Source organism: Hetaerina americana, unplaced genomic scaffold (assembly GCF_022747635.1).
Source record: "Hetaerina americana unplaced genomic scaffold, ioHetAmer1.1.p SCAF_6, whole genome shotgun sequence".
NCBI classification, from domain to species: domain Eukaryota; kingdom Metazoa; phylum Arthropoda; class Insecta; order Odonata; family Calopterygidae; genus Hetaerina; species Hetaerina americana.
In genome coordinates this window covers 41,350,210-41,374,255 of record NW_027287205.1, presented here as the reverse complement: position 1 = coordinate 41,374,255, position 24,046 = coordinate 41,350,210, and the positions used below count along the sequence as shown (strand labels likewise).

General features: G+C 37.1%; 1 protein-coding gene across 6 annotated transcripts; it reads left to right on the top strand.

The window, feature by feature from the left end:
• The first annotated feature begins 310 nt into the window (after positions 1-310).
• Positions 311-24,046, top strand: LOC139695045 (transmembrane channel-like protein 7). 6 transcript variants are annotated; one of them, XM_071593641.1, is made up of 6 exons: positions 311-480; positions 747-831; positions 1,224-1,501; positions 10,424-10,686; positions 14,103-16,055; positions 20,907-24,046. In XM_071593641.1, coding segments are annotated over exons 2-6 (2,706 nt in total). In that variant the 5' UTR covers positions 311-480; positions 747-829; the 3' UTR covers positions 21,117-24,046. The 6 variants fall into 6 exon arrangements, with proteins under 6 accessions (XP_071449742.1, XP_071449743.1, XP_071449739.1 ...); XM_071593642.1 differs by lacking the exon at positions 747-831; XM_071593638.1 differs by having other exon boundaries at positions 747-1,501.

The window sequence follows — 24,046 nt, the reverse complement described above, 5'->3', positions numbered from 1 at the left end:
GCAAAAATTATTTCTGACAACTTTTAACAAACGTTTTATTTTAATGCTTCAATTTTAAGAAGGAACAAAATGAATAAGTTTCCCAACATGAGCTGGCTTCATTACATATAGAGATGATGTATACTTCAAAAGAAGAACATATCCTAATACAGCCAGAATTTTAGATGCTTAAATTTATACATAATCCTCTCGCTTCAAATTGATCGATAAATTACGTGACTTACACACGCGTTGCCGAGGACTACGCCCTACGATTAGGTTTTGTCGCTGTCAACGCTGTCGTCAACTGTGTCTGACGTCAGTCAGACTGGCCAGTGCAGTGCAAGGTGTAGGAAATTTGTCTGCTTCGAACTTATGGCAGATAAATACAGTATTTATTTTTTCGGCATATGCTTATCGAGAGTAGTAGAAAAATGTCGGAAAGATAATTTACGAGTGAAAAGTGAATTCATGTGGCGATTCTATACGTAGAAGTTAAAGGTAAAAGTGTTTTATTTTTATGTAATGCTACTGTCAATTTTTGATATTTTTAAGCCCCGTATACTAGTTATCAAAGAAATTAGATGAATCGACTTAAGATAAAATCATTATATGTTAAATAATTGTTCTCAGGGCACTATTTCTCTCATATGGTATTTATTTATTGATGTTTACGTTTGATAAACAGCTGTAGCTGTGAGTAAGATGAGTATCATGTTTGTGTTGATTTAGTGATATTTTAATGGTGGGATTGCATTCTCTTGTAGCTCTTAGGTGATCATAGAAGCGTGAAGATATATAATAGTTGCAAACTGGAGATAGTACAACAATAACATGTAATGGGAATGAAATGTAAGTTGGTTAGCCATGAATAATGACAGACGAAAAGGGGGGGGCCTAGAGTATTTTGTTCGCACCACAGTTGGAGGTGGGTCGGCCGTCGCCTTCCCCCACAGACTGTCGGCACTTGTAGATGATGGCAGATAAGTATTGTCGGCCCCGTGGTCGTGTTATGTGTGTTGTCGGACCTGGCTCCATTCCCTTGCACATTATAGAATAGATTCCATTATGCCTCCAGACCCATGTGTGCACATAGAAAAGTTTGCAACGCACCTTTCCTTTAGGCTGAGTCATTACTGTCCACTTTCTTGCAATTATGTCATATCTGATTTTATTGAGTACATACTTCTCGTAGTTCTTTGGAGTGGTTACTATTTTGGGTTGTGCCTTTCTTGCAAGGGTAGGAACGAAATGTCCGGCGGGGAGAGGAAGGCTAAACGGTCCCCTAGAAGTGTTGGGGGTGGAGTTGGTGCTGGAGGTGGCAGCGGTGGACCTGGAGGCCGAAGGCAACAGCAGGGCTGGGAGGAGGCCGGCTCCGAATTCTACCAAGAAAGCTATCCCGCCGCCGAAGGAGGTCTCGGAGGAGTTGATGGAGGGTCTGGAGGCGTTGATGCGTTTTCGAGGGACCCGTCAAGTATTGCCACACTTTTGCCCAGTAAGCAGATGCACAACACCCTTGTGGGTAAGTGGAAATTTCGTTACATCACTCAAGACGAGGTCGAAGGTAACCTTTGTTGACGTTATTTTCTATTATTCTTTTTAAGCTTTTGTGAATATATTTATTTTCGACACTACTGTCTTTAAACTAGTAGTTGTAATAAATTAATTGTTGAGTATATGTTCCAAGGCATTTCAATTATTCAATTGTGTGCATTGTGGCTTTACACTCGATGTATGAATGTACTCATATGCATGCCTAATATGCAAAGTCATATTGGAAGAATTGCATGCAAACTTGAAGTTTAATTTCCATTGGTACTATATGTATTTAATAAATCTTGGTTTGCCTTATTTTTGTGAATTGATTGAAATAAACAATCATGTTTTAGATTTTTTTGTGAATTTTCATGATGCAAATTATCTTAATTTTATTGAATGTATTTTTACACACGGACGATCGTAAGCATGCCAAAACATTGTAATTTTCGCCATTGTTTATGTTTTGTTGTTGTGTTTATCTTTCTTAAAGATAATTGCTGATTAATCATCTCAGTTGACATATGTCTTCCACAACATCTCAAAATATCATAGGTAAGGAAGATGTACATGTACGAAGAAAACATTTAGTATTAATGTAGAGACACTCTTGTAGCACAAACTAGTACTACCCTTTTGTATTGCTTGATTATTGAGTATATGTAATTTAGTTTGAAATTTGTTGGTTGTTTTGCTTTTAATTTCGTCAAATGAACACCTTCAGTGATTTTATTAAGTACATTAGTATATTTCACCTAGTGAGGGGATAATGGGATACATAAGGTGTACTAATTGCATCCATTGTTAATGGTCGGTATTACAATGCTTGTGTGTAATTTGTGTAAAAGTTTCTTATTATTGGTTTGTGTTCTTGATAGAAAAATAGTGTCTGCTATTTAATATTGGTGATCACTTCTCTGTTTTGAGTGCTCAAAGATCCCTAATCTAGCCCACATATCTTTCATTTTTACTGATATTTTGTCTTCCTACTTCTATTTAATGTGTCAAAGTGTCCCAAAGTTTTAAGACTAAGTTGATTTCAAACAATTTTTGCCAGAATTGATACATTCATTCAAAAGTGTTTGAAGGAGCACCCTTGTGTGTCCACTTACCACTACCAGTGGTTTTTCCATACCTCGTTCACTCCCTGGAAGGTGGTGCCTGAAATACTGCTTAGCTCCCTCATCATGATCTGTTGTAATGCTTCCACTGAGCCGCCGTGGTGATGTCTTTTCGGCATGGATTTGAGGCTGTGGAAGAGGAAGAAGTCTGGTGGTGCCTTGTCGAAAAAATTTCGATCCTCGCTCACTTGGTCAAGAAGCTCTTGGCAGATCCATGTGCGAGTTTCCTTTTGTTCTTCTGAAAGCATTTGCGGCACCAACTTCACACACACCTTTCTCATGCCCATTTTATCAGCCACAAGTCAATGCACATCACTTTTAGGGATTCCAAATTCATCAGAAACCATGCAAACACTTAATCTGCATTCCCTGTCCAACTAAGCCCTCACTCTTGCTAGATTTTCATCAGTTTTTTCGGTCGAAGGGCATCCTGAATGTTCGTCATCTTAAACATCTTCTCTAATCTCCCAAAAACTCTTGTGCCACTCAAAAACACTTGACCTACCCATGACATTATATCCATAAGTTGCCCTGTGTGTATGATGAATCTCTTACCTGGTTTTGCCCAATTTCACGCAAAATTTGATGGCGTAGTGCTGTTTCAATAACTATTTCGTGGCAGAGTGTAACGAGGTCTTGCTATAGAAGTTTCACAAATGAACAATCTGCACTCCACAAAGGTTGAAAGCTAACTGCCACTGACCTCCAGCCTTTCCTGAGACTCCCCTCCCTCGAACCCAGCCAGAGAAACTGCCACCCTTAAGTCTGTCTATTTGCGGAAAAAATAAGTCATACTAATTTTGTGACAAGCCTTGTAGTTGGTATATTCCTGGTAATGTTAATGCCTTATTATTATAATTGGTATTCTACTGGTTAAGGTAGGTTTTGTATGGACACAGCCTATACAATGGTACAACGCATATACTTGCCTCTTAATGAAAAAATAAACAACCTGATTTCTGACATTAGAGTAAGTCCCTCTACAATTCCACATCCTTCCATCCTCTCTTAATTCCATCCAACATCCCTAACCTATTCCTTCCCCTTCGTCATTTGCCTATATTGTCCCCTTTATCAAAGCCTTCAATATCCCAATGTCAATCAAAATACTCTGGATTCATCTTTCCTGCCTCGTTTAAATTTCTCCCAACAATCCTCTTTCATAAAGCAGATTATTTGAATCATGTACAATCGCATTTTTAATGTGATTTTAATAATATATATCATTTATTAGAGATGTAGTGTAAAGAAAATTCTGTACCCCACCTATGCATTTCATGGTGTCTCCTAGTAAAAAGCATGAGAAACAGAAGCACAGAGGTAGATATACTATACCTGACTTGCACTCCTTGCCCATGTTTTTTTGCTTGGGTTGTGCCTTGTGTAATCCCCACAAGAACATAATACTAACCTTGAGTCCTTATTAATTGCAACATTGATTCAAATGTCTATAGATGGCCACTTCATTTAAAAAAAGTCATATAATGGCATTGTCATTTCAGGAAAATACCAAATGTCATGGTCTCTTCTGCGTTAAGAGGGTCATGTAGCTTTTACACTCTTTCCATGTTCTTGTGGCAACTGGTAATAATGAACGTGCAGTCTCAAGCAGTTATTAGTATGTTATCCAGTCTTGGTCCAAAATCAGTGAACAATGATTAAAAGCTGGACCAACACCTGTAACCATTGTTGCCTGAACATCAAAATGAAAACTTCATCCATCATATTGAAGAGATTGGCTGGTGGTGTTGAACCAGTATTGCTAATATTTAAACTTAACTGCTAGTGATTTCTTCAGCATTGATCCAGTATTGTGTCAATTTGTACCATTGATAGGCCAGGGCCCGGTTTGAGGGAGCACTTATCTAAAACTTAAATTAAAAAAATCCCAAAAATCTAATTTTTTCCAGAGTATAAATTGCAGATTCTGGTGTGATGTGGTAGAACTGTTCCATAATAACAGATACAAAGACTATTACAATTTTCCAATTAATAAAGATTAATTTCTGATTAGTTTCGATGCACTAAATCATTTTCAAGTGAAACTTGAAAATGGTATAGTTTCACTTGAAAATGTTGTAGTACATTGAAACTAGTCTGAAATGAATATGCGTTAAAAGGAAAATTTTTATAGTTTTGTTTTTGGGTTCATTATAGATGTACTTGGGGGTTGTGGTAGTGCAGGGGTATATCGTTGGAATACTGATCGGAGGGCCTGGGTTCAAATCCCGGATCTCTCGGAAATCGCGGAAATCATGGATTACGGATAAGATAATTAAAAAGATTGATGAGGGAAGAAAATGGAAGAATGTAAACACAGAGTTAGGCAAAAGGAAGTACAAAAAGTTATAAATTGAGATATGCAACAAATAAAGTAAAAAAAACATGCTGGAAGACACTGTGCAAGGATATAGAAAGTTTACAGAAGAAGGGTGAAGTAAGAAAGGAAGATATGTGCTAACAATCAGAGATAAGGTGGGTAAGATACTAGTTGAAACGGAAAAGATCCAAGATAGATGGAAGGAATATTTAGAAGCACTGTATGGTAAAGAGGTTAGGCCAACAAGGTTAGACATAGAAAAGGAACATTACATAGATGAAGATAGCTTAGATCCAGATATACTCGGCATTGAGATAGAAAGGGCATTAAGGGAGATGATACTAATTCCTGTAGAACTACTGAAATGTTTAGGAAAATGTGGGAGGAAGCATCTTTATGGACTGATTCGTAGTATCTATGAGGAAGGAACCTGGCCAGAAGACTTTGTGAGATCAGTGTTAGTTGCTACTCCAAAAAAGGTACAGGCTACATCATGTGAGGACTGCAGAACAATAAGTTTTTTATCACTCGCAGCTAAAGTTGTTCTCAGGATCATCAACATGAGGATAGAGGGTAGGGTAAATGATTACTTAGGGGATGATCAGTTTGGGTTTAGGAAGGGGAGAGGCACAAGCGATGCCATTGCAGTAATGAGAGCACTAAGCAAGAGGAATATAGAATACAATCAGGACCTTTTTGCCTGTTTTGTAAATTATGAAAAAGCATTTGATAGAATGAATTGGGAAAAACTAATTAGAGTATTGCAGAAAATAGGAATAGATTGGTAGGACAGGCGGCTAATCTGCGAGTGCAATGATGATGATGCACAGCATCGAAACCATGGTTGTGAAATATTAAATCTTTATTGTGGAAGTGTAAAGTTTCTTTTTTACCCTCATAATGCATGTGGGGGATGGAGAGTCCAGATGAGCAGTGTTAGGAAGAGGGGCAAGGCAGGGTTTTCCATTATCACAGGTGCTGTTTAACGTATGTGGGGAGGAAACAATTAAAATGGCATGGAAAAAACTGGAGGTAGGAATTAAAGTCGGCAGGGAATTCATGAAGTCAGTTAGGTTTGTCGATGACTAAACTCTACTTTGTCAGTTAGCCAAGGGGTTGCAAGCATTGCTGAGTGAATTGGAAATTCATTGTGATAGATACAGGAAGAGAATCAATATAAATAAAACAAAAGCCATGCGATTTTCTAGAAAGAGGAAGGCTATGCTCAACATTATGGGGGAGAAAAAACTAGAGTAGGTGAAACTTCTCAGAAGTGTTGTGGACCAAAATGATCAAAGTAGTAGGAACGAAAGAAGAATTGCACTAGGCAAAGAGGCTTTCACAAGGAGGAGGGTGTTGATGACAGGGACGTTGAGTAAGGATGTTAAGAAAAGACTCGTAAAAACTTTGATATGGAGCGTAGCTATGTACGGTGCGGAAACGTGGTCATTGAAGCAGGAAGATAGACGTAGATTTGAGGCTTTGGAAAAATGGGTGTGGAGAAGAATGGAGAAGGTGAAATGGACAGAGAAGAAAACAAATGAGGAAGTACTTGGTATGGTGGGCGAGGAGAAGGGATTGTTGGGAGAAATACTATGGAGGCAGGAAAAATGGATGAAGGGCATATTGATCAGCAGTTGGATGTTAAAGAATGTAATAGAGGGGAGAATGTAAGGCAAATGAGGAAAGGCAGGAACAGGATAGGTATGTTGGATGGGATGAAGGGAGGAAGGCAGTACACATAGATGAAGAGGGACTTGATACAGAGTAGGTTGCAGGATTGTGTTTTGTTAGGTGTCACAAAATATTTATTTGGAAGTGTGTCCATTCAAAACCTACCTTAACCAGTAGATTACTTAGTAATAATTAAAAGGCACATGTTTAGATAGATAATTTCTGGTGGCACACAAGTCCTTAGTATTAAAATCAAGCTTGCCTTGGAAAAATAACATGATATCTCAAATCCAATCAATATCACAAAAGATAATAAATAAAATGAGTCAGAAAAAAAATACACTTTAAGGAAACTACCGAACACCAATCTCTAATACAAAAATAAATAATATCCCGATCTCATTCAAATCAGTTTTGCATTCAACAAGAAAAAAATCAAAACTAAGCTGTTACGTACAGTTTTACACAAGACATCAATCAAATATGATATAAATTGTTTGCATCTTTTCTTAGAAGGATTTACCCTGTTATGAAAGGGCTGGAATAGTTTTGCTGGTCAACTGTTCCTATCAACTTTTGTTTTATTAAGAAATGAAAATGTTATTTTATTTGTTCTTTGTGGCAGGCATTTTACCTTGAATTTGTAATCATTCCTCCCTATAAAATTAGGATTTCCTGCTTTAGTTATGCCCAAGCTTTCTCTTCCTTCAGAATGCGGAACATTCCACAAAGTCATATTTTTCTTCTACTTTGTCAAGGTTCCCAGCCCATCATTTTTAATATTTCAGGCATGCTCTCCATTTTCCCATGCTTCCCCAGTACATATCTGGCAGCTTTTCTTTGGTCTTCTCCAGTTTTGTAATATGTCCTTCTTCGTGTGGGTCCCATACAAGTGATGAGTACTCCAAAATTGGTTTTACTAGGGTCTTATACGCCTTTTCCTTAGTTGTTCTATTGCTCCATTTGAGGTTCCTTATCACCCAATGCAAAGTTTTGAAGGCTTTCTTGACAATGTATTTCATGTTTAGCCCCAGCCCTAAATCATTGGTTAAATGTACATCTAAATATTTACAGCTGTCACTTCTAGGAATGATATTTTCCGAGAATTTGTAGTTCCTATTGGTTCCATTTACCTATTACTAAAAGTGATGGATTTGTATTTGCTAACATGAATACCCTTCCCATTATTTGTCACCCAATCTGCCATTTTTGTAACGTCCCTTTGCCGTACTTAGCGGTTGCTCTCATTCTTGACTTTCCTGTCGATAATGCAGTTGTCCGCAAAAAGTCTTATCTGAGATTTAACTTTTCCTGGAGATCATTTATATAGATGAAAAACAAGAGCAGCCCAAGTACACTACCATGTGGGATCGTGATGTTACCCTCGTTTTCTCAGAACACACTTTTCCTAATTTGACCCTTTCTGTTCGACCTTTCATGAAAATTTTGACGCACATGATTACTCTTCCATCTGTGTGTAGTGGTGATTGGACCATCTTAAGCATTAAGCGATCGTGGTTAACTTTGTGAAAAGGCTTTTGATAGGCCAACTATCGACCTCCACTTCTGTTCCTGCATCCATAGAATGAATTCGCAGAATGATTATTTAAAATCAAGTGTTAGATATCAAACAGAATGGTTTGTAGGTGCACTTCAAGCTCTCCTTCCCAACCTACTTATCCTTTCTCTGTACATTTTTGTGCTGTCATCTATCTTTTTCAGTGTGCTTATTAAAGATCAAGGGAAATAATGAAACCTGCTTTTTGAGGGGCAATCTCCCTCCGGTCTTTATTTTATCTGTTCCTCTCCCATCTCCACATCTAATCATTTCCATCTGCTATCCAAATAGGAGTGTTAAATCTCCTGTCGCAGTATTTCATTCCAGTTTCACTTAGGATACTAAGCATTATGTTCCTGCCCATTTCTGAAGCTTTATCCAGCATCACAAATGAAGTAAAGGTTATTTTTCTTCTGCGTCCTCTTTTCTATGATAAGTGTTAGAGCAAGAGTAGCTTCTATTTTACTTTATATCTTCAATGACCAAAATGGTTCTCTTAGTACCTTTCAATTTTCTCTCCATTCTGTGGTACATTATTTTTGCCAAAATTTTCAATGGATGAATTTTCAGATTAATCTTGCCAAGTGTTTGTATTTCCAATTCTTGTTTGGCATACAATTGATTCCATTGCTATGTGATGAAAATTTCAGCAGTAGTTCTTATCTCATGTACATATTATATATCATGTATATTTGACGTCATCACCCTTACTTATTTCATAATTTTTTTATGATTTCCATGAGTGTCAATGATCCCTGGTGACTTAACTGCTGCTAAATTTGCTACAGCATCAAATTTGGGCTTCTCCTTACCTCTTCTGTCATAAAGGTTGTTCAAATACTCTTCTCATCTATTCACTTTATGTGCATCTTCAATCAGAATTTCAATTAGAAAATCCTTGCTTTCCTGAATTACATTTTGTTTGCTTTGCTGTCATTGAAGTGGTCTTATGGTTCTGTGTGCTGGTTAAACTTTTCCTTGCACAAGGTCTAGCTGATCTTTTTTACTCGGATTATTCATTCTCTATTTTTTTAGCCTTTTAGCCTGATGTCAATTCTTAATCTCCTTTAGGATTTTCCTTCTTCAATTATTGATTTATGTGCTACATTTTAGCTTCAACTGATGAGGATATACATTTCCTTATGGAATAATACATTTTTTTTGTTTTTCCATGAGATTAGTTTAGTAGAAAAAATAAAATCAAAAGATATCATCCTGAACCTAGAGTGAGAGTTCACAGAGGACAAAATGATTGGATTTGATTATTTTTGTTTTCTTAATTTTATTAGCTTCTGTTGAAAGAGTAATTATGTATTTTCGTAAGTCATTTATTTACTTAATTAGTTAACTAAAATAAAATAGATAGTCATATGCTCATGTAAGAATATATTAAAAGGTATGATTATATTATATATATGCTGAGTGGAAAGCAATTTACTACTTTGGCAATAAATATAAGCAGTTTTTGACATTCTATATATTATTTGTTGTTTTGAGAAATCTAAAAATATTACTTTCATTGCTCTTCTCTGGTTGATGTAATGTAAAATTGAGAGTTCTAGAGTTTTATACTAACAAAAATGGGACGGCAACTTGGACCTAAAATATGCTTAAATAAAATGAGCTCATGAGATTTAATTAAAATATTGTTGTTCATGAGTAGTGTATAATGTGTTTAATTAGTATACTTATTAGAGTTTAGCTTGTATCTTAATCAAAGAGTTATTTTTCTAATTTTATAGTGATAAGTAGTTACTGAAGCTCTAATTTTTATACTGTGGAGGATTTTATGTATTTTATGGCCACTCTGTCACATTCAGTTTTTATAAACAAACTTAAAACAAAACCTATGTCAAATTTTAGTTAAATTCTTTCAGTCTTTTAATTTTTGTGCATCCTTCATGTTTCTGGTCAAATGCTATAGTTTCTTCTGTTTTTTACAAGTAATGCAGTAACTATATAATGGAACTTTGAACAATACATGGTTTATAGTTTCAATTTTTTTCATGGAAAGTTAATATATTTTTTTGAGGTCAAAATGCATCGTATTATTAATTCCTTGTGGAACAAAATAGGATAACATGGATTAGTATTTGCTTGGAAAGGGTAAAATTGACTTCTTACAAAATGTCATGCTTGAAATTTAAACATTTATAAAATATTTTGAATAATGTATCCAGTTAAGGAAAACTATATTAATATGCATTCCTTGAATTCCTTCAAAAAAATGATCAGTGACTGGAAGACGAAGAGGTCGTAGTGGTGACGGGTCAAAGCGCCCTCGTCGTCGCCCTTCTGCTGCCTCTGCTGGTGCCACTCGCTTACGAGGAGGGGCCTCTGGCGCACCTGTGGCACCAACAATTGGGCCATCATCCTCTATGGCCCCTGATCGAAGGGGATCTATGCCTGCCAATGAGGTGCATGCTGCAATGCTGCCTGATTTCACAGAGAATCTTTCAAATGAGGAGAGGACATGGGAAGAGATAATGCAAATAAAGGTAATCTTTCATTTTACTTCATTAGTGAAGTTTATTTTTTTCATTTTCTTGTGGATTTACCATCTGTAACATTATAATTAAGTGTGGCAGGCATCACACTGTGAAAAATCTTTCATTTTCACCCTTTCATGGTTAAATAAAACACTTTGTTATTTTTGACACAATATTACTGTACTGAATATCCTGTCAGCATTTTATATCAATTTCAAGATCCACATGGGGTGTCTTTCATTTAATCATTGTAAAATAAAAACTTGTAAGTTTGTTCTTGTTTAATCCAATAAACTGTACTTTCTTTTTCACTGTAAATGGTTATTTCCGTTCTCAACCAAACTATTAGTAAAAGTATTGTGACACTTATTAAATGAAGTAAATTGATGAAATAAACGTGTCTCGATTCATAAATTATAGTTTATGGTTGGACTTGATTGTTGCGTGAGTGAATAAAAGTCGATATCTCTAGCATTCATCCAATGACTTCAGTCCACTTTTAATTTTAGATGCCATCATTAGCTCCACTTGAGCATGAATTTCTGGATGTAAACAGGTTGAATTTGAATTTTGAAGGTTTGCAAACTCATTGGGGTAAAGTTCAAATTGTGAATTATTATCATTCATGATGTTTGAGATAATATTTTCAATTTTTTTTTTTTGAACTGTGGTGTTTTTCATTACTTAATTTTCTTAACTCATTAAGGAAAGCTGCAGCTCAATCATATTATTGCTTGTTATCCGTGCAATGTTCACCCCAGAATAGGAATACATACTTTGAAAATTCAGAATGGTTGGTGTAATAATATTATGTGGTATAAATTTGTATTATACATTGTGTATTCCTCAGGGTACCATGTTTATAGATATTTTCAACTGTGTCTGATGCTTTAATATGTAATATACTCATAATAGTTAGTCACTGAAGGGTTTTTCACCACTGATCATTACTGTTTATTCATATACTTATTTATTTGATATGGCTCTGTGATTAGCAATTTCAAGGTATGCATGATATGTGTGTGTTCTTCTTTTTGTGACGTGTTTTATGTGAACCATATATTGATGGCTCATGTAAAACATATTCCCATGTTAGGTGATTCCGATTCCAAAAATTCTTAAATTTTCCAATATTGTAAGTTTTAGACGAACAGCAGATGAGGCTGAAGGGTGAATTACATTGATAAGTGTACCATAAATGAAAAAGTTGCGGTTAAATCAGTATGAGAGTTAAATTAAACCTATTATTTAGACCATCTACCAGTTAGTACTTTGTAGAACTCTTCATCAATTAATTTAGGTTCATAAACATCATATGTGTTTTGACTTATTGACACCATCATCTAATGTGCTGTATTTCTAATAATAGTCATAAAAATAATATATTCTTTATTCCATCAAGTAATAAGGTATTAGGGAGCATCAAAAATTGAAACACATAAAACAGTTTTGCATAAAATTAATTGTTGATTAATTGAGGTGCTGTAAATTGCATCCTCTAGAAGGAAAGTCTTCAGTTGTCTTTTGAATTTCCCTACTGCAGAATTTCCTTTCAAATTTGGGGGAAGATGGTTGTATTTACAAGCCCAAGCAAAATGTGGACCATTTTTAGTGAGGATGGAATCAAACCTTATGAGGTGTACATCACTATTATCTTGAGTGCCATAGGAATTAAGTTAGCAGGTATTAGGAATGTCCTTGACAAAAGAGGAGTATTGCAGAATATAGATGCATGGTAGGATAAATATTTTCAAAGATCTAAAGAGGATGAAAGTTGACCTATTTCAATAAATTTGGGCATTTCAGAGAGATCACCAAAGTAAGTCTTGTTATCATATAAAGACCAGTTACCACTTTATTGGTAACAGTAATAATGTGCTTTTTCCAATAGAGATTATCACTGATCGTGTAATAGACAGGATAACTCGAGCTTCTTACGACATCTTTTTAGACTGATTATATTAAATACTGGTCCCAGATGTACCCGACCCAACAAAGAAACCCCAAAAATTTGGAAAAAAATTTATTTATTTCTCAACATAATCTCCTTTCAGCTCTATACACCTTTCTCAGTAATGTTCAATAAGTTCGATACCGTTTTTTATAATAAGAACTGCTCGCTCTTCAAAATAGCCATTAACTGTGACATCACTTCTTCACGGTTGGAAAATCTTTGACCACCAAGCCATTTTTGCAAGTTTGCGAATAGTAAATAATCGGTAGGGACTAAATCTGGAAAATAGGTTGCATGAGGTAGCAATTCAAACTTAATTCATGAATTTTGGCTATTGCAATAATGAATTTGTGAGCTGGTGCATTGTCTTGATGAAACAACATTTTCTTCTTAGTCAAATGCGTCTGATTTTGCTTGATTTCTTCGCTCAAAGGTTGCAATAAGTTCGCGTAATACTTGCCGTTGATAGTTTTTCCTTTTTCAAAAGATTCAATAAACATTACCCCTCACACATCCCAAAAAACCAACGCCACGACCTTGCCTGCAGATGAAACGGTCTTTGCCTTCTTATTGCCCACCTGATGCTTCAGTTTTTATGTTTAGTAATCATTCTGCTAGCATCTTAGCATTGCTAGCGATCGCACATTTTTCCCGACTTGTGTTTAGACATATTACTAGTGATTTTTTTGTGCAAAGTTTAATAATATTTTTAAAAAACCATAAACACAGTAATCAACCTGAAGGTTGGTTTGGCAGGTGATGGTGGAGTTCACCCAGTAATAAGCCCAATGGTGTGTGACAATCACACATCTAGGTAGGGGGAGGCCAGTTCCTTGCCCTGTGCCGGGTATGGTTTCCTAGGAAGATCTGGTAGCCCAAAAATCACTCAGCTGAGGATATCCAGAAAAACTTTCCTGGGAATCGAACCCAGGCCCTCCAATCAGTAGTGCAATACTCTACCCCTAGAATATCATTACCCATCCATAATATTTTGTACATATTTTTAAAAATGGCCTCAAAAAATGGTTTTTGGCATGGGATGCTTTATCATATTTTACATTAATTAATATGCAAAAAGTTTTTTAACTAAATGAGTGTTTTTCTTTACAAGAAGGATGGCAGAACAAATTATGCTCGTTGTACGAGGTTCTACTGTATAACAGAAAGTAAAGGGTCAAAGACTGACCTTTGAGTACACCTCTTTTAATTTCCAAAGGAAACACATTTTGTATTTTGCACTTTGATATGTTTAAACGCTGTCATGTTTACAAATGAATTGTGAAATTTTTAATTTGTTATTTCCACATTAAGATGCAAACTGCTTTGTTTTTGATTTGTGTTAGGGATTAGAAAGTGATCTAGTCTCTATTATTAATTATTGGTGGCCTACTGCCGTCTAATAAAAAATATTATGAAATATGTTGTATATTATAAATACTTCATAAATATTTCCATCACTTTTCCTAACCAGGCTCTGCCAGTGTGCATGGCCCAGAAACGTGAGCTGAAGGCACGACTTCAAAATGCAACCAAGCTTCGCCTGCAAGGATTGGAACAATTTAACTGGCGGCGCAGAAAATGGTGGCGTACTGCTCATGCTCGATGGAAGGAGCTCCGGACAAAGCTGGCACCTTGGCGTGGTAGCCTCAAGCACATAGAAGGACGTCACGGAACTGGCGTGCTTTCCTATTTCCTATTCCTTCGTTGGCTAGTCTTCCTCAACTTAACGATTTTCCTTCTAGTCTTCAGCCTTGTAGTATTACCATCTTTCATTCTAGGTCCACACCATTTTGGCAGTGTCCATTCTAGTTCCGATACTGATAATGAACCATGTCCTCCACCCCCTCAGAATGGTACCCCCTCTGCTGCTCTTGCAGCTGAGTGCTGCTCCAAAGCATACCTTTACGGTCCAAATGACTCAGGGGGGAACTTCATAATAGATTTTGTCCAAGGTACCGGGTGGCTAGAAAGGACTCTTGCTTTCTATGGAATGTATGATGACATAGAAGGCTATGACCTACCCCTTGCATATGTTGCAGCAACCCTAGCTTATTTTCTAGTTTCCCTGGCAGCCATAGTGAAGTCTGCAGCTGCTGGATTCAAGGAAAGATTAGTAGAAGGGGAGGGAGGTAGAGCCCACAGATACTGTCACTTAGTATTCTCAGGTTGGGACTTCTGCATAGACAATGAAACTGCAGCCATAACCAAGCACAGGGCACTGTATAATGAGATGAGGGCTTGCTTGAGATCTGAAAAAATGGATGATGAGAGAAGGAATCGCACAAGGAGGGAGCAGTTCAATTTGTCTCTAGTGAGGATCTCAATCAATGCTTTTGTGTTCTGTGTGTTGGGAGCCCTAGGGTTTGCCATATATGGAATATTCAAGTTCAGCAGGGAAAGACTGGCAGAAACTCATGCAGATGCACCAAGAACCCTTCCTACTCTAGTCGAGGAAGAGAATCCTCCAATATTGACAGACGCTCTTTACAGATTGCTGCTCGAATTTTTACCGTACATGGCTATTTTATTGCTCAACTTCACTGTACCGTACCTCTTTGCTTTTCTAGTCGTGTTCGAGCGATACAGTCCTCTTGTTGCTGTCAGAATTACACTCTTGCGCACAGTATTCCTTCGCTTGTCCTCTCTTGGGGTCCTGCTTGCCTCGTTCTATAGTGTCGTTTCATGCAGCCGCGGAAGCCACATTAGTGATCCTATGACCAATGTAACGGAGTGTTTCAGTGTATCATGTGACACTCCCGTCTGCTGGGAGACATTTGTTGGGCAGCAGTTTTACAAGTTGGTCATCCTGGATTTCTCTGTGCATGTCGCAGTCACCTTCTGCATCCACGTGCCGAGGGCGCTTTTTGCAAAACGCTGTCTGTCTGACCGGGGTGAGGATGGGGATGGTCGGGAGAGGAGAGGTGGCCCTGGCTGCTTCATGAGGTTCCTCATAACACCACCTGAGTTTGACCTCCCGAGTCACGTCCTTGATGCCGTGTACAGTCAAACACTCTGCTGGCTCGGAACATTCTACTGCCCCCTGCTTCCCACACTGTCAGCAATCGCTTCTATTCTGTCGTTCTATGTCCGTCGCGTTGACTGCCACACTTCGCGAGCACCATCTTCCCTCTCCTCATCTCTTGCACCATTGCACAGGGCATCGCGTACACACTCGCTCTTCATGGCTGTGCTACTGCTCTCTCTGATTGCCTCGGCAGTGCCTATAGGTTATGCCCTCGCTGAGACGCAGCCATCGCTCTCATGTGGACCATTTAGAGGGCGTTCCTCTGTTTGGGAAACTGTCTCGCGTGCCACCACAGAGAGGTTGCCATCTTGGCTGCGGGGTTTCATTTCTGGGCTCATCACTCCAACTTTTGCCGTCCCAGCCTTTGCTGCTTTAGCCCTGGCACTCTGCTACTTTCATGTAAGTCATTTTGTTTGTTGCTTATTTCATTGTGTTATTTTTTATGTTGGTAGTATTAGTCCAAGATAATTTAAAATCATTGCCTCCTTATTTTGGGAACCTACTATTGTTTCTCTGAGTCAAATGTCAATTTAAATTGTCTCTAAAAATAGCAATATTCGAATATACTCATGTATAGGTCTACCTTTAAATACTGTATTTCATTGAAAAAATCAAGGGCCAACCAATACAGGAGAAAGGTGTTTATAGTAAGTTAAATAATATGTTAATTGAGATCTGAGTTCAACTTTACTTTACGTTACATTCTGAAATTCACTGCCATTACTGCCACTTAAAAATAATGTTACAGATATGACTTATCTTACTGTTAAAGGAGATCAAGACATGAGTATTTATGGTAATTCAATTTTCTTCTTTATAAATCATATTTTATTACTAGTATTATTAGTGCAAAAGTGACAAGCAGGTGTGGAATTCATAAAATTAGATTTGTGGATGAACCAAGTCTAGTTACTAGATAAACTAAAACTAGTCAAGCAAAGGATTATTATCAAACCTGGGCACATTAAAAAGTCATTTGATTGATAAGAGATGAAAATCAATATACTGTATGTCTTAGGAAAGAGTTGATGAAATAGACGTTGAGCAAAGATATAAAGGAAAGGATAGTGGGGACTTAATGGCCTAGTTTTGTATAGTGCAGAAACTTATGGTTTGAGGGAAAGGGAAATGGTAGATTGGGGTCTTTTGAGATGTAGGCATTGAAAAAGGATGGAAAAGTTAAAATGGGCAAAGGGAAACTATCAAAGTATTATGTATGGTCGAGGAGGAGAAGGCCTGTTGAGAGAAATCCAATTTAGACATGAAAAGTGGGTACTGAGTACTTTGATAGATAATGGGATGTTGAAGACAAGAATATTGAATAGAATGAAGGGAGGAAAGAAGTATACAGAGATGAAGAGATTTCTTATAGGGTATGCTATCTCTTTTTTCATATTATCCAAAGCTAAGAAATGTAGTGGTGGTTAGTAATTGCACATGTTAATTTTTATCATGATTGCGATGATACTTTCACTCTATTGTTGAAAGCTCTTCGCCCTTCCAAAGTACAATATCTTCTCCCAATTTCTATTTGTAGATTCAGGTTGAATTTTCCTGAAATAAGGATTTGTTAGCTGAGTAGTGTCTTGTAGCCAACGGTGCCAGTACAAATTGGGTCAACCTCACACACCATTATTTGCTTTATGTGGCATTCATCTTCTCTTCTGTGATGAAGAGCTACTGCCCTTCATGGCAGGTTGATGAGGGCCTATTTTTGTGGGAGTCACTTCAAATCATGGCTTCTTCATGGATATTAATTGTGTTACTATGTATTTCAACAATCTTGCCCAAGAAATTGTGTTGACATACTCAGCATCAATGCTAATTTTTGTTCCAAGCCACTTACACAATGTTTTTTGATGTACCTCACTCATAATCTGAGTGATAACCAAGTTATCTAATTTTATAGTACTTTTTGGTCACTTTTCTGCTATATATAAAACTTATGTGAAAGTCTCACGGATGTGAATAATAATGTATAGCATAGTAGCGCTAGCAAACAAAAACACAGAAACATACAAAAAAATGAAAGAAACTCACACATTTTCAAATTTTTGGTGGTCAAGCCATCTTTCTCAAGGAAGAGAAGGAAGGAATTGAGGAGAAGGTTGAAACAGAAGGGTCCGTAGACACCGGATGAAAGGGGAATGTGAGGAAAGGTTTTCAAGGGGAAGAGTTGGTTGGGTAATTTTTAGAAGTGTGGGAATAATAAAGCGTGTTTTGGGATTGAGAGCATTCCAATCAGGGAAGAACCCTTGCATGAGGCCTGGTGGTTATTGATTCTAATATTTAGGGGTGTGTTACGCTGTCTAATACAATAAAAGACAGGGCATAGTTGGCACTTCAAAAGGTAAACTACATTGCAATGCAACGCACACATACATACATACATATTATTCTGATCCAAAGTATGAACTATTAGTTATCAATCCAATTATTTACGATAATGCTATATGGGATGATTAAACCCATGTGGTAATATACCATCAAGTTTAGTTTTTAAACTTTCAAAAATGAAAATTCTAAATATTGTAGTCTACAAAGACTTAGTTTTTCAAATAGTTTTCTTTCTCCGCCTATGCAGTCACATTTCCCATTTCAAATTTGTGAACACTAATTCAGTATAATTAACCTCTGTGGTATAGTTACTCCAAATTAACCCTCTTAGTGCGGGGGACTGATATATCAGCTTTTGCTTCGCGGTGTGGGTGGGCCGATATGTCGGCTCAAGTGTAAGCTATTGTTGAAATCGCTATAATATGTTGAATTTGTACTGCATCTTGTTTATTTTTTCTTTTATCAGAAACATAACATCTTTGCTTTTTATAATATGTTTTTTTTAACTTTATTTTAAATACTTCTCGTAAGATATAAATCTGACACTAATTTTTACATTGAACTGTATACATGTGCGGAAGCTCATTGCAATGGCATGCTGATTTCTTTTGCCGAGTGGTCTTTTTTCAATGAAATCCTATGGAAAAATGAATCTTTTTAATTATGCATGCTGTTAAATGCCTTATTATGAATCTGTTTTGATACAAACTGCTAAGACTTGGGTGATACGATACTAGTGAAAGAATTACTATGCAAACATATTGCTTTCCCTTGCCTTCAGTTGTAGGTGTTCATTTGGGCTCTTTGTAATGTGATGACATTGTGAGCATTTCTCTTTCTGATAGGGCCTGTTTCTTTTACTGCATTGAGATGGAGAGTATGTTGTAGGTAGTATGCAATGAACACGGTTCTCTTTTGGGTTTAATGTTCAGTGCCGTTTTTCCCTGGGTAGAATGTGGTTGAATCAATCGCGATTTCAAGGAAATAAGCATGTTTTTATTTTTCCTTTCATTATATACTACCTTGATCAAAAAGTTCCCGGAATAACCACCGTGTGGCGCTCCCATCGTTCCGATTTGAGTTCTGTTTTTTTTGTTAAATTGGTACATCTGTTGTTGATATTCCCTTTAAATCTTAGTGTCATAACTTGACATTTGCAAAAGTTACGTAGCCAAGAGTACATCTATCTCTGTGTGTGTTGGCGATTTTTTACAATTGCAGAAATGGATTTAAATTTGCAACAACGAACTTGTATTAAATTTTGCGTAAAAAACGGATTTAGTGGCGCACGGACGTTGGAAATGTTGGAAAAGTGTTTCGGCAACGATTCTCTAAAAAAAACGGTCGTTTACCAGTGGCACGAGCGGTTCAGAAGTGGTCGTGAGTCAATCGAAGATGATGAACGCAGTGGCAGACCATCGACATCGAAAGTCGGTGAAAAAATTGATAAAGTAAAAGAAATGTTGGTCAATAACCGCAAATTAACCATCAGAGAAATAGCGGAGGACTTGAACATTGCCTATGGATCCGCCCAAGACATTGTGGTTAATGATTTGGGTTTCCGTCGTGTAGCAGCAAAGTTGGTGCCAAAAGACCTCAATTTCATGCAAAAAAGAGACCGTGTTGACGTCGCAAAAGACATGATTTGCGAGGCTGAATCCGATCCCACATTCATCAAAAGGATCATTACTGGAGACGAGACGTGGGTTTATGAGTACGACACGCAATCCAGACATCAGGCAAGTGAATGGCGTTCACCAAATGAGCCGAGACCAAAAAAACCACGTCGTTTTCAGTCAAAAAAGAAGGAAATGCTGACGGTTTTCATGGATTACAACGGTGTAGTGCATCATGAATTTTTGCCAGAAGGCCAGACAGTAAACAAAGAGTATTATTTGGGCGTTATGAGACGTTTGCGTGAAGCAATTCGCCGAAAGAGACCAGAAATGTGGGCAGAAAACTCGTGGATTTTGCACCATGATAACGCACCGTCGCACAGTGCTATCATTATTCGTAATTTTTTGACGAAAAATGCAACAAATACCATCCAACAGCCACCGAATTCACCTGATTTGGCTCCCTGTGACTTCTTTCTGTTCAATCGAGTTAAAAAACCATTACGGGGAACGCGTTTTAGCAGCCGAGAGGAAGTAATGGAAAAATCGCAGGAAGCACTGATGGACATACCGAAAACCGAATATAAAAAATGTTTCGAGGATTGGATCAAGCGCTGGCATAAGTGTGTTGCAGTCGATGGGGATTACTTTGAAGGGGACAATATAGATTTAGATGAATAAACTTGTATTTTTAATTTTCTGAATAAATTCCGGGAAATTTTTGATCAAGGTAGTATAAGGAAAATAGTCCAACGTCGATGATGACAAGGCATCAAACAAGCATCAATGAGTCTCTTGTGATGGGAGTGCCTTGAGGAGGTGGAGTGTTACTTATCTCCTCGTGTAGGTAGATGGAATACCAGACTGGAGTAATTTCCATTTTAAAAATTAAAGAATTGTGTAGTTTGTAGTGGAATACAGAGCCAGGAGAGAAAAGGGTTCCAAACAATATGGATATATTGTAAAAAAGGTGTCCAAAGTATTTGGTTGGTTGTTTGGTTTGGTTTGATGCTAGATGAACAATTTGACCACACCTGTAAAAACAGACTTTTGTACAAAATGTGACTTTGCACAGGCAGACAGAAATTTATTCAACTCAAAAATAATTCTTTATTTTTAGAATAATTTTTTCACATGTAATTTTTTGCTTTCATTATATCGTAACTTTTGTGCCTTCATTATATCGTAGTGAAGTTCTGGTCATACATTTACTCTATAGTATTCTTGTCCTGGTAATGTTCCATACTGTACTGCATGTAATAATACCAATTTTGATCAGGTCATTGTTTATCTCCAGGCTGTGTCAACTGCAAATCGGGATATGGTTAATGTCTTGAGGCGTCAACTCGTCCTTGAGGGTCATGACAAGCAATTCCTGCTCAATCGACTGAGTGCTTTTGTGAAGCAACACCAGCAGCAACAACTTCAGCAGCAACATCAGCAGCACCTCAAAGAAACTGCTGCAGATAGCAGTGGTGCTTCTGCTGGCCATTCTTCGAATCCATGAGTAACGTGGGGAAGACAGCCCATGACTGTGTTCTCGGTTTGCAAAACCATTTGAGACTGAATAAGAGGTGGACCAAATGGATGTGAAATGACGATTGAATGACATTCCTCAATGCTCACGTGATGAGTGTACCTTTTGGAGATTGAAAAGCTCACTGATTACCTTTAAATTAGCAGTTTGAAAATAAGGATGTAATCTCCACTGCCATGTATGCATTTCTAGTCTAGGTCGTGGTGCTTCTGTCTTGTCATGTTTGGCATGATAATTGTCTTCAACCTGAAAATCCATGACTCCCCTGGATTGAATTCTGCTAAAAGAAAAGGACTGTGGGAAAGGATGGGCATGATGGTCCCATCCTTGAGCAACGGTTTCAGCCTTTTCCTTTATCCCTGCAGACAACACTTGCTGACCTTCCTCCTATCCCTGCCCTTGCTTGCAGCTGCCAGGTGGACTTCCCCAAAGTGTTAATGCAGCAGTCAAGCAGTTATATTTAATGACAAGTAGTGCTCCGCTGTGGATTGCTTGGTACCCCAACCCTGCTGCCTATCGCAGTTGGATGGGTGGCATGGACATTGTGTGGGGATGGATCTGAAAACAAAAGAAAAAAAACTGCAATTCTGCATCCTCTGTGTTGCCTTCCTCGCCTGCTTATTTTTTGGCAATATGAGGAGTCGTTTGCAGTGCTGCTTTCACCGTTCCTTCTATTTCTGGGGTCCCTCCATGGGCTTGGTGGGCATCACAGGAGGGGGACAAAAGAGTCAATCGTGATTTTAAAAATTCGTCCCAGAAGAGATTTTAATTTACAAATTTTTCTACTGGTGTGTGAAGAAGTTTAACATCAGCCTGTTTCAATTTTATATGAGAGTTTTTATTTGAATTCATACGAGAGATGTTTGTACAATTTTCATCCAGTTTTACTGCCAAGGTAATTGGTACCACGACGTTGGAGGCATGCAGGAGTGTGAAAATTTACAGATGGTGAAATTTAAAAAAAAAAAGTACAAATAGGAAAAAAAATGGATATAAAGAGTATGTAATGTGTTATTGTTGACAAATTGAGTGAGGGCATTTTAACTTTTAAGAGTTGAATGTTGTTTTAAATGCCAAAGTCTGTACATACAGTATGATTTGGCTCAAATGTTGCCATTTCATTTTGGCCAATGGAAAGCACAAACTAGGTAATTGTAGTAATTTATCGGAACCATTCAATACTTGTGCCATATTAATGTTGTCCCATGTGACTGAACTATTATATTTATATATATATATTTTCCAGTCTATTTGCATGCATTTAGATCTCATTAGTGGCATTGTATATACATGGAGAGAAGTTCTCTATGCAGCTTGTATTATTTTTAGTGTCAAATCGTGTTAACTCGGATGAGATTTTATTTAAAAGTTTTAACTTATGGTGTGGATGAATTACTTCACTATACATAGTTGGAGCCATTCATATTCTATTGACTTCCTTTTGAGATTGTGGTGTATAGATGTTTGTAATTATGTATGAATGAAAGAAACATTTTAATTTTTTATATAGATTTCTTGTGTTTGCGGAATAAGGCATATGATATACTCAAGATCATATTTAATGGACTGAAACAGACTATATATTCCCAATAGCTTAACCATGAATTAATTTGATTCTGTTAGGCTAAAGAGAGATAGCATAGATCTATGCTAACATACTTTCCAAACAAGCTGCTTATGTATCCAAGGCCCCAAAACAATTCTGAGAGCTTTCATTCCAATGAAGTTTTGGAAATAGTTTACTGTTTTACTTGTATGTAGCATGACTGACATTTTTTATGTAACATACTAATTATCCAACCATTACTGTAAACTTACTAGGTAAAAACTAGTGGAAAGACCTGAAAATATACTTGTTGGAAATGATAGCCTTTAATTGTTATTCTATTCTTCTGCGATGCTGTTAAACCCCCCGTTTCGATATTTATAATTCCTGCCACTGTTGTTATGTAACATTTTTACAGTAATATATTACAAATACCATGGTTGTTAGATGAATATAATGAAATAAAAGTACAATTAAAGGATAGAAAGATGCTCATCGAACCCTGAAAGATTGGATTGAGAGGTCAGCTGTGACTTCTTGGTTATTTTTAATGGTCATTTTCGCCTTACTATAATTTTGTGAATGAATAGGAAAGTAGACTCATTATTATTTCCTTAGTTAATTCTGTTGCATTTCTCAGATTCGTATTCTGTTACTTTAGATATGAGATGCAACAATTCCAAAGTGTAAAGATCATTCACCTTGACCAGGATTCCATTAAAGGCGGATGATTTTTACACTTTGGAGTTGTTTCATTTTAATACTCATACGCAGATGACTCCATCAAAGTTCGCACTGCATCACTTGCGGCATTGCCCACAGCTCTTTGGATTTAGATTTGAGCTCTTAACTAGATCAGCAGTTTCTGTTTGTCATCCATTTGATTGGTAGAATAGGACATCAACAGATTGCGGTAATGTTCAGTAAAGATTTCCTGATTGTCATCATTAATTTTGGATGCTGCAATTTTCATTACGTAGCTTCCCAGTGGATTACTTTCCTGATATGGTAAAAGGATTTTCATAGTTTGATCTACCTTAAAGAACTGCATCTAGCTGCAGTTGCTTGATTACCGTTCTTAAAGGTAGATCTGAACATGCAAAACCTTACACCATATTAGTGGGAGCAGAGTTGATTTTCCTTAGTTGATAGACAAAGATAGGATTTGGGTGAAAGGTAATTTAAGCATATAAGTTGCAGTGTTTTGTGATTTCAGTAGCTCAAACAGCTTCTCTGCCTCTATCGCCTCACTTCTTTCTTCATAAACTTCTTAGGCATTATTAATGTATTGAACATTGCAGAATAATGAAGAATGCATTGAAAGAATCAACAACCTGAGTTTTTCAAACAATAA